At 37.8% G+C, this 11,976-nt stretch overlaps 1 protein-coding gene across 1 annotated transcript; it reads right to left on the bottom strand.

The window, feature by feature from the left end:
* Positions 1-461: 461 nt before the first annotated feature.
* LOC100378933 (synaptic vesicle glycoprotein 2C-like) lies at positions 462-11,451 on the bottom strand. The gene is made up of 11 exons (XM_085495446.1): positions 11,379-11,451; positions 10,866-11,286; positions 9,783-9,963; positions 9,074-9,225; positions 8,774-8,898; positions 8,355-8,444; positions 7,676-7,771; positions 7,333-7,421; positions 6,425-6,927; positions 5,729-5,888; positions 462-2,005 (listed from the first exon to the last, which is right to left on the bottom strand). Exons 2-11 carry the CDS (start codon positions 11,248-11,250, stop codon positions 1,822-1,824), a joined length of 1,965 nt encoding a protein of 654 aa, XP_085351572.1. The 5' UTR covers positions 11,251-11,286; positions 11,379-11,451; the 3' UTR covers positions 462-1,821.
* Between the last annotated feature and the right edge of the window lie 525 nt (positions 11,452-11,976).

The following is an 11,976-nucleotide window of genomic DNA, read 5'->3' as shown; positions in this document are numbered from 1 at the left end:
TTCGCTTCATATCAGAACAGATGTATGTTTTAGTTTAGAAAAAAAGGCGTCCTATCAGATCGTAAAGGTAACAACTGTCGGACACGTGTGAGGTTTTCTGTCCTTAATATGCATTATCCACATCGCCAAGTAAGCCAGTATTTTTTTTTTCATTTCGTAAATACTAACAGTTCTGTAATTTGATTATTTTCCTATTGATCTGAGCAATAAATAAATAACTTGACAAACTGCAACAACTCGATTCGTGTTTTATGTAGCCCTAAACTAATGTGCAGATGACAACAAAATGATGGCATTCTATTATTGTATAATACGTATATGTGTCATTAACAAACAATCGATCAACAATATCTGCTCTAAGAATAATTTTAACAGACCGTTTGGATATGCCATGTGAGTATAACCTTCTCCAGTGCAATGCTACCTTTGTATAAAAAGCAAAGTACCGAACAAAAAGAGCATTTTTCGAAGTTGTTAACATATAATTATATATTTCGTCTCTTCCTTAAGGGTATACATTCAAAGACCCCAAACTTCCAAACAATTTGTCCTAACAATCAAAACGGGTTTATATAGAAATAATAAATAAAATTCTGAAATAATATGACATTTCTGTTTCACATTAAGTGTGGGTTAATTTCAGATATTAGGTTGTTTATCGATACAGAAGAGCTATGGTTCCTCCCGTAGACTTGTGTAACACAAACGCGCGACGACAAATGGCATCGCGAATAAAAGTCGACAAAAGCAGAATATTTTCTCGCACCACACCAGCGAAGCTATCGCCAATCGATAATATGTTTATCAAACTCTCACCAGATCGAACAACATGACACATTTAAATCTGTTTGAAGTTGTTTTTCCCGAGATTTAGTGCTCCGAACCACTACACTGTACTGTGCACTCTGTCACCTGTGTAAAACGAGTATCGATTTTCTAATTCATATTATACATTTAATTCGAGCCAAACATGCATTTTCTTCAAACCAGTGTGTGGCAAGTATATTCATTTCGGTTCGTGCTTATTTGCCGGCCAGTTGACATCACGTGGTTATTGTCACACATATGCAAATTATCCAGTTCATGTTCCAGCATCACACTAACTTAACTACTGTCTAGCACCTCGTCACTGCAGCAATTAGCTTTAAGGCCAGTAGACTTGCTATCAATGGTGGCTATCACATACTGACTCTGGGCAGCAGAAAATTACAGACATCACATGTGGTTTCATATAGCTGTGAAAAGTTAATAGTTCCCTAATGTAAAAAAGGTGTCTGTTTTGAAAAAAATATATCACAATTAACTTAATAGTTCCATCATTCCCATGACAAATGAACGAACCCATCAACTAACACTAACAATCAAAATAAAGAGAACAAAATTAAAAATCATACAAAATTGTAAATAAAATAAGTTATGTAAAATGTGTATCGAGTAACCAACTGATGGAGTTACAAAAACAGCACATATGCCTAGACATTATTACAAATATACACCTGTTTCCAAAACCCCTAAACATGCATCAGAGGGGGGATGCCATCATCAGACTGACACCTTTTTGTGATATCTGGCCAACACGATTTCATGGATTACATATATTAAATATTCTAAACTGATGTCGTTCCTTCACTCATCCTTGGAATGCTTGTGGTCAAATGACAAGGTGGAACATTTTCTCTACTCGTCAGTTGTTGTTATCGACTGTATAATTAAGCCTTACTGGATTACGCTGTTTAAGCTTACCGACTGTGCATCCACTACATTAATTTGTCATTATTGCTATGTTCTTGTTCATTTTCTTTTCCGGGATAAGACAAAAAGTTACAAAAGCAAGACGCCTTTGATATTCGGTAATATAAGAGAGACTCCACCTCCCACGAAAAATATGAAAGCTGCGAGTAAGAGTGGAATAGATTTGTTGACACCAATATATCGGCCAAACGTGACGTTACCAAGAAATCCGCCAATCCGTGCTATAGCGGTCAGGAAACCAAATGCTGTTGTCCTGAAATAGAAGGATTGGAGCATTGTGAGAAAATACCATATAAGGTTGTAAATGTCTCAAGTGTCATGAATTTATTTCCATGTGCCTAGATACCGATTTGATAGCTGGGTTCTAGTGAATAGCTAGTTGATATCATTCAACACTCTCCCATTACCTGTAATCATTAAGGGTTTATACAAAGTGCTAGACGGAACTCGGATCAGTGATTGGAACTAATTACGATATAAACGTCGTGAACAGACAGTTATCCCCGACAGTTTGGTATGTGTAGTCTCTTAATAGGCCGGGCAGTTAATTAAGGTAGCGGGACTATTATTTGCATACTTTTGTTCATCTTCTAATTGTGACTAAATGACTACAAATAGACCCGGAAAAGTATATATTTTTAGAATCGCTAGACTTCAAGCTTTTCACAAGTGTATTTTGCATGCCCGTATCTGCATTCTACGACGCGTTACTCAATCAAAGGTGAAAAATTACTTTTTCTGTAAAAAAAAATTACGCATTTATGCTGGCGATAAGAAGTATTTTTTTCACTTTTCCTAGTTGTTCAATAGTCTGGTAAATTGAATGTGTCTGGTTAGTTTTATTCAAGCAACGCGTTTTAAAAAATAGTGTCCTGAATTTCAATTACTGTTTTAGTCGCATTGCCCCCAACTCAAACCACATCTCGTTGGTAAATAATCGATGAAATAGTTTGTCTGGACACATTCAAGTTCCTCTCATTGTCACCTTAAAGCTGTGAAAATTTGGTGTTAATCCGACGACAATAAGGATACGTTATTTTTTGTTAAAGACCTTGTATTTTGAAAAACATAAACTCCTAGAAAACGTCCATGAAGTAACAGCAAAGATTTACAAGCTTGTTTATCGGCACAATCAATTTGTTTTCCCATCAAGGTCTGTTTTACCATGTGTAGGGACATCCAAATGTGTAAGGCTATTGGAAACCAAAAAAATAAAGGAATGGGATAGCTATAATTGGATAAATTCGGCATATGAAAACACCAAAATCAATGATTTTTTTCAGTGGCTGTGTGACCTTGCGTCTGACACATTCATATGCAAATGATTAATCTGTGAAACAAACAGGGGCGGAGACAAACCACTCAAATGTTTGGAAACACTCATTGTGTGTCAGATAGCTACTGATAACACATCCTAACATTGCTTTGTCTTGAGTTTATCTTTGAAACTTATAGGCACACAGATTAAACCTGTGTTGTTGATTTTGGAAAACACTACTGAGGCTGCCTTGCTTCCCTTCAGAAAATCTACATTTTAACCAACTTACATGACATTCTATGTTATATTGACTTTATCATATGAAAGTTTATGGTGCATTTCATCAATTAATAAATAAATGTGAAAATCGTAATTTTCAACAAAAATAATAGTCTCGCTACCTTAATTATATATGACGTGTTAAGTACTTCATGTGATTGGCTACATGCGAGTGAAATGTGTGGAGGCCACGCCTCAAGCTCTTGAACTTCCATGTGATTAGCTAAGGTTTGGAGAAGTGAATAAAGCTAGTTTTGGTCAATCGTGAAGAGCTCACCAAGGCTGGCTCGCCTTGCTCTGCCTGCCTAACGCAGAGACTGGAGGTTGACACGATTCCATCACTGTGTGTACGAAAAGGAAAGTACAATATATATTGTTTCATAATGCGATTTTTTTTCAAATGTTTTTTTTCTCGTTTTCCCCTCTCGCTAACCCAACTTGATTTTAAACAAATGACATACAAGACATGAGAGAACACAGCATTTTTAGTCCCGGTTCGGACGTAGTCCGAAAACGGGGACTTATGTTTTGCCCTGTGTGCGTCCGTGCGTCCGTGCGTCCGTGATCACCTGTATCTCGAACATGCATGGACCGATTAAGTTCAAACTTCACTCATACATCACACATTATATGGGACATATGCACATGCATTGTTTTCATGATCCGATTAACGATAGCCGAATAGCGGCCATTTTAAGGCCGAAAATGCATCAAAATCGCACATTTTCACCATTCCGGACCCGGATCTCAGTTATGCATCGACGGATTTTGTTCAAATTTGGTACATACATTAAACATAATAGGACCTTGATGCACGTCATTTTATTTTGGATCGGGCTTGAAATGGCCGACTGGCGGCCATTTTGTTTTAAAGAATTCAGTTCTGGATCCGTATCTGAGACATGTCTGAATTGATCGAGTTCAAACTTCACACACACGAGGTACGTCATGTCACAAATATGTATGTGCATTTGTCTCATGATCTCATTAACGATAGCCAAATAGCGGCCGCTTTAAGGCCGAAAATGCATTGAAATCGCACATTTTCACGATTCCGGACCCGGATCTCAGTTATGCATGGGCGGATTTTGTTCAAATTTGGTACATACATTAAACATAATAGGACCTTGATGCACGTCATTTTTTTTTGGATCGGGCTTGAAATGGCCGACTGGCGGCCATTTTGTTTTAAATAATTCAGTTCTGGATCCGTATCTGAGACATGTCTGGATTGATCGAGTTCAAACTTCACACACACAAGGTACATCATGTCACAAATATGTATGTGCATTTGTTTCATGATCTCATTAACGATAGCCAAATAGCGGCCGCTTTAAGGCCGAAAATGCATTGAAATCGCACATTTTCACCATTCCGGACCCGGATCTCAGTTATGCATGGACGGATTTTGTTCAAATTTGGTACATACATTAAATATAATAGGACCTTGATGCACGTCATTTTTTTGTCGGATCATGTTCGAAATGGCCGACTGGCGGCCATTTTGTTTTAACGAATTCAGTTCTGGATCCGTATCCGAGACATGTCTGGATTGATCAAGTTCAAACTTCACACACACAAGGTACATCATGTCACAAATACATATGTGCATTTGTTTCATGATCCGCTTAAACATAGCTGAATGATGGCCATTTTAAGGCCGAAAATGCATCAAAATCACGTATTTTCACAATTCCGAAACCGGATCTCAGTCATGCATGGATGGATTTTGTTCAGATTTAGTGCATATATTAAACATAATATAAGCTTGATGCATACCAATTTTTCTTCGGATCAAGTTCAAAATGGTCAACTGGCGGCCATTTTGTTTTAAAGAATTTAGTTTTCGATCCATATCTCGGACATGCCTGGACAGATCAAGTTCAAACTTCACATACACATCATACATGATATCATACATATGCCTGTGCATTTGGGCCAGTCCTTTTAAGGTCAAAAATTCACAAAAATTGCACATTTTCACCATACCGGAACTGAATCTATGTCATGCGTGGGCAAATTTAGTTTAATTTTTTGGGGGGATTGTGTTGAAAATGGCTGACTGGTGGCTATTTTGTTTTACTGAATGCAGTTCAACATCCATATTGTTGCTGCTTTGAATGTATATGTCACTCAAATATGAACGGAACGGGGACGTGTCATTGACAATGACTTGTTTTTTATATATTGAAATAACCTAAACTTAGATGTACATGGGTTAATAGAGTTTATGCTATTTTGTCTGTGATGTAAGATAATAATTATAATGACCCTTATACAAATGAAGCTGGGTAGTTTTTTTCAATACTGAGCTAATTAAGTTGCTACCGAAAGCAGATACAGTCACCAAAGCTTTTGGTAATACAGTTGAAAAGCGGAAATAAGAGTTTTAAAATGGTTTGTCATTGGTCTGCTGCACAAAAAGAAACTATTTCTCACCGTTTGTCGGTTGGATATAGCACGACTGTGAGAACCTCAAGGGCGCTCCACTGTGCTTGACCAAAACACTGCACGGCAGAGAGCATAACAGCAGCCGAAATCTCAGTATTGATAAACCAAATGAAGAATACACTAACTGCAGAAAAGCCTGCAGACGACACTGAAATTAAAACAAATAAGTGTATTGTGAATATTAATGATTCTGCTTTGAACATGATACCGTCCGTAAACATTTTATGTTATTCACGTGTTTGTTTAATACAACAGATTTAAACAATTAAATTGTAACACAGATGTATCTGCTCCCGTTGTATTTTGGTTAGCGGTAAGTGTCGTCAACTGGAATACAATACAATACAATACAATGCAATACAATACAATACAATACAATACAATACAATACAATACAATACAATACAATACAATACAATACAGCACATGTGAAGAAGCATATGGAGCTGCATTATTGGGAAACTAGTCTTGAAGTTTAAATTCTAGCCAAATTCGCCATGTCAGATTGTAGATTTGGTTAAGTTGGCTACACTGGCGCTAACTAGATTTGTTTTCACGTGCAACAGTCTGATAAGACTTGGTGTAATGCAGCGCATCAATGGAGCATTTACAGTTTTGCAATCTAATAGGGCTGTACTTTTGTGTGAATAATGAAGCTATATTTAGTGGCTCAGAGACACTTACTGCAAATTATCTTCGGGCCCATTTTATCCATAAGTAGCGCTGAAATAACAACCCCGGGAATTCCTCCTAACATTGCAATCAATATCTCCAAGTACACCCTTGAAGCGTTGTACGATAGACTAAAATCCAGCTCACAGCCACCTCTAGTGTTCATAAACAAAGTTTGGTTCATTGTCGCATTTATAAATCTGTTGTCATAGAAATTTGTGCTGTTGAATGTGGTACTATGAAAGTCGCAGTTGTAGAAATACGTTCCCGCTGACGTCACATCCTGGAACACTACATCGATGAATTCACTGCCGTGGAAATTTGCATTTTCCATATGCAAATTTTCGAATGTGACGTTTTGAAATGTGACGTTGTAGAACATTCTGTTTGTGATATCGTCTGTGAACGCCATGTCGGCGAATGAATCCTTGCGTGTGGTCTCTGTATTGCTAAAATACTCGGCTATCTGAATCCTTTTAATGTATTCAGGAAACCATAACGTCAGTCCATAGAAACTAAAATAATAACAACAAATAAAAGCGTCGGTTAGGTACAATAAAATATCAGAGGTACGAGGGGCGAAATCGGAAATCTAGATCCTCTAGACCCTTCCTGCATTTTGAAGAGCACAAAAGGTTTCAGCTGGATTTGGGGGCGACCGCACGCCCCCCTCCCCGTGCCGCCGCCACTGTCCATACTGTACATGCTGTAGGTGTATGCTTTTAACAAACAGTGTATACATAATACTTTAAAAGTAGCAGCAAATCGTCAGATATCAAGAATTGATTTAATTATTCACATTGAATAACATTACTGTACCGGTTTCCGTGCAATGTACCTATATGCGTGGTACGTCTGTTGTACTTCTGTCTGTCTGTGTTAGGGACAAAACAATAAATTAAGGGAATATCACTACTTACCCATATGATGAGGAAAACCAACCCGTCATTAGTACAAACGTTATGACCACTAGTGGTTGTTGAAATAAACCAATAAACGAGTCAAATATCTATAAGTTGAGCGGAATATATGTGTGTTTTTTTTTATTTACAACTAGCTTTCTCTCCCTGACTCCTATCAATCTGTTAGAAGATTTCTTCCCAATGAATTCAAAGTGCAGGCGCTCACATGCGGTTCATTATTTCATTAGATAATACCCTGTACCTCTGGATCAATGTCTTCAGTTCACGATGCCATGCATTGAATATCGAACATAAATACTAAACAATATTTAAAGGTACAAAGACTCTTAACGAAACTCACCTCACCGCATTTTCCATACGGCGTCAGCAATTCTTTTGCATTCACACCAGATTCGTCACAAGTGATCTTATTTGAATATTTGAAATTGTCAGCGGTCTGTAACAGAAAATAACTATTCATTAGTTATCAATGATGGTAAGTGCTGATTTTCCGTTCATTGCGAGATCTCGCGTATAGCGTGAAAGGCGAGGGCCGAAAGTCTGCCACGAAAATTGATTTTGAAATTGATTTTTTTATAACCTCAATGTCGAAATGCCAAATTTTGAGAGGGGGCTATTGCATTTACCTTTGCTTTATCGAAAATGACGTTTGTTTCGTTTTCACGTTCGATTTCACGCCTAACGCAAGATCTCGCAATGAACGGAAAATGGTCTATTCTAAGTGAAACTTTATATAAACGCATGCTTCTGAATTTGCATCTGTCATAACTTAGTTTAATTTTCCGGATTAAAGATAAACTAATGAAACTTTTGTCGCGCGACGAAACGCTTGCAATGTCGTCGCTTAGACAGTTTCAAGAACCCATGGTAAATACAAATTTTGCACGAAACTTTTCATTTATATACGTAATTTTTATATAAAAGAAACGCTTTGCCGCGGTAAAAATTCATTCCTGTAAAAAATTCAAAACCTTGAAACTACACAATGTATCATGCATCAATTGCTTGTGTACGCTTACCCTCTCTTCATACATGTTAACTCCAGACGATCCGTGGTTTTGTTTGTAAACTTCTGCCAACACGTCAGTAGCCTCGGTACATTTACCGGCCTGTCAGTAAAAAAGACAATATGTGTTGTACGATATCTATTTTTTTACATTTTAAAGCGGATAGGTCGTCACCTGCGCACGCGCGGGAATCCCAAGCGACGATAACAACACATGCTAAAAACGCAAATGCTCATGGGTAGACGTAAACATCGACACGCTATGACCATCTGACGCATGCGCAGGTGACGACTCCTCCCGCTTTAAACAAAATAACAAATACAAAGCGACCAATACTTGAATACCAGATGAGCACAAAATAGTGTTGTGCTATTCAACAAGTGTACACTAAATATATACATAACCACTCATAAGAGATATAGTAGTCTTACCCTGACAAGGAACCTGGGACTTTCAGACATAAAACCTAACAATAGTACCACTGCGAGGATGCATGGGATGGCGCATACCAGTATAAATATTCGCCATGTGCTGAATCGCTCTTCATAGTATGGTTCTGTGGTGATTTTAGAGATGAGCAGACAAGTATGGCGATAGCATGATATACCATATTGTGTATAGTATACTTTGCGATAATATTATATGTTTTTATTTTGCAATGGTATTTGTACTTTATGCGTTCAATGAAATTCTATGTTATATGTGTGATAATTGCATGGGATCAACCATACCGTTAGTGGGGATGATTGCCAATCCCATCGCTGCAGCAAACACGCCCGCAATACCATAGAAAATGTTGAGCCAGCTCAGGTGGGAGGCGCGATGCTCTCTGGGTGTAAATTCACCATAATAAGAATACGCCACAGGAATCGACCCGCCGACACTGAGTAAGACGAAAACATGGAATATTAAATAGGAAATTGTTATATTAGTTGAACACTGTCAACTATACATGTGTAGAATGTTAAACAAGACAGTCACTTCTCTAAATGTTCTTGTATTGACGTCACCCCGTAATAGAATAAGAATCTAACCATTGCTGCTTGAATTTATATTTCTAATATATTTATACCAATTACGTTGCACTAGTGTTGATTGGGGACTATATAGAATAAAGTCCAATAAATATTTATTTTTTTACATTTTACCTGACAAATAAATTTTTGGTTTTGGTAAAAGTATTAAAACGGGGGGAGTCGCCTGCGTCAGATGACCATAGCGTGTCATTGTTCACAAACAAGCGTCACCCATGAGCCTTTGCGTTTTTAGCGTGTGTTGTTATCGTCGCTTGGGACTCACGCGCGTGCGCAGGTGGCAACCATCCCGCTTTGAATTTTGCAGTCGCTTAGGACCACGTCTACAAATACAGAATTTGGTCCTATTTTGTTTTCGTCTACCCTATTTACAAAGACCCATTGAAATTTGCAGGATAACACTTACCCAATCCCAGCCCCAAATCGAAATACAAGGAATTGCACAAACGTTTGAACGAATGCCGAGCTAAATGCGAAAATTGCATTGACAGAAAGGCAAATTATCAAGGTATGTCGTCTACCAATTCTATCAGAAACATATCCCCAAGTTAGAGCACCAATTAACATACCAACAAAGACCATGCCACCTGCAAAGTAAAAAAAACGATGCTAAAGATTTGACATGTATTATTTGCATCATTGAGATTAGTTGTAGCACAGAGGGACTGTGGTTGTTGTATGAAAATTACGTTGAACCTACATTACATTCTGGCACACGTGATCAGTTACGTCAGCGAGTTGATGACTCGCTCACAGTATATTAACCATCACCCAAAATCATGGTTGTATAGTCATAATTAAAGTGATTTCAACATAGTTACGAATTTACAGCTGGTTTCATTAAAATCCATCAGAGTTTGTTTTGCTAAATTTTGAAACTTTACCAACTGTGGATTCCATACTCCTCAGCTGAACCTGAAACAAACACCGCCTATATATACTCAACCCAAAATAATGTTGATAACATTTACAAAAAAGTTACATTATATTTTACTACAGAACCCAGACTAGTAGTCCCCGTTCCAGGGCATGAGAGATGAATGTACTATAACGATTAAATACTCTGACTAAACTGACTCTCATTTTCTTCCCAGAATAATCCTCTCTGCCATGTTGATGGTAGGTAAAAATGCATATGTACCACTATCAATTTTCCATCCACTCTCCCCCAAACTATGAGGCATATATTTCGGTATGACCTTATTCGAAAATCATTTGATTTTTTTAGAACGCCATTTGTTCTTTTCGAAACACAAATAATAGTCCTGCATACCGTTCTCACACCGATTTGATCATGTATCAAAATGAGTCGCTATGCGTTTGTTGATATTCGGTTATTTATTTGTTTATCTTGTTTTTTTTAACATCAGTTATAGCTTCCACGTAACTATGCGTTAATTGCATGACCGCGTGATATTTATCAAGAACATAAACATCAAGTTTTGTTCGAGTTTTCCGAGGTTTAATTATCAAGTCTAGGTGTACTCACTTAACCATCCTTTCTCCCAGTCACTTAAACATAGTTCTCGGTCAGCACTTGACAAGACGTATCCCATTAGAAACACTTCTACACCGTCCGCCATTATCCCTAAACCTAATACAAAAAATAACTGAATCTGGTAACGTCCAAAACCAGCTTCAGAAAGCGCTGTCTCGTAAGCCTTGGGGATATTAACTTCATTTTCGTGCAAATCCTTCAATTGTTCAGTCGTCCTCGTTTTACCGTCGTGTTTTGGAATCGCCATTTTGTCGCGATGCTGCATCTCTGACAAGTCGAATTGAACATCATCTTCCTCCCCAATTTCGGTGTATGAATATATCGGTTGTATGTTATTCACTAAACGCATCTCCTCCAGCGAGTCGCTGTCTGTCATCTTTGCGTTCGATAGTCAACCGTACGCTCAACGTAGCTGCAAAAGTAAATATATTTGTTTACTATGAATTGTATACCATGTGAATACATTGAATCAATAGTGTAAAAATTAGAATGCCAATATTCAACCTCGATAACATCAGAGTCCACAGGCATATTTATACCCCAGCTTCCTCGGTCTGTTTTTTCGCTACCGAAGTATATTTACTGTACCAGTATATTTACTGTACGATTCCTGTTCCGCCCACTAAAAATTTGCATAATTCGGCCTCCATCCTTTCAAAAACACCCAATCCTGTGAAACATGATGTCAGTGCCAAAGGTCACCCACTTGAATAATTAATAAAATATATGCCCATATTTGTCAACTGGCGGATGTTACAGTTTCGCAGTAAATCAATTACTGTAGATGTGCTGAGATAGATGGATAAAACACCTTACATCCTCGTTTGGTTGTTTTAGTAAAATATCATTAAAGGGCGGTAGTCGTCGCGCTGCGCATGAGCGACATTTGTGTTGATAAACATTGATTTTACCCTCAATCATATTTCTAATAGAAATCACAAGTATGAGGTTTGACCTGGGCGCGACTTGCACTAATTACCGCTGGTGACTTCTTCGATACATTCCAATTACCTGAAAATTAAATCGTGGTAAAATCTCAGTTTGTACTCGTTGATCTGCGCAACAGTCAAAGTCGCCATCTTTGTTTATATGAGGACCATAT

Source organism: Saccoglossus kowalevskii, chromosome 21, assembly GCF_978046115.1.
Source record: "Saccoglossus kowalevskii chromosome 21, keSacKowa6.1, whole genome shotgun sequence".
Lineage (NCBI taxonomy): Eukaryota > Metazoa > Hemichordata > Enteropneusta > Harrimaniidae > Saccoglossus > Saccoglossus kowalevskii.
Note: the sequence above shows the minus strand (reverse complement) of the source record. Positions and strands in the feature narration are given on the sequence as shown.

Coding starts and splice junctions, on each gene's coding strand:
- LOC100378933 (XM_085495446.1), bottom strand. CDS start 11,250: ATGACAGACAGCGACTCGCTGGAGGAGATGCGTTTAGTGAATAACATA. Junction 8,445..8,773: donor GTCCCAGGTTCCTTGTCAGG/GTAAGACTACTA, acceptor TTTTACTGACAG/GCCGGTAAATGTACCGAGGC. Junction 5,889..6,424: donor GGGCCCGAAGATAATTTGCA/GTAAGTGTCTCT, acceptor TTTTAATTTCAG/TGTCGTCTGCAGGCTTTTCT.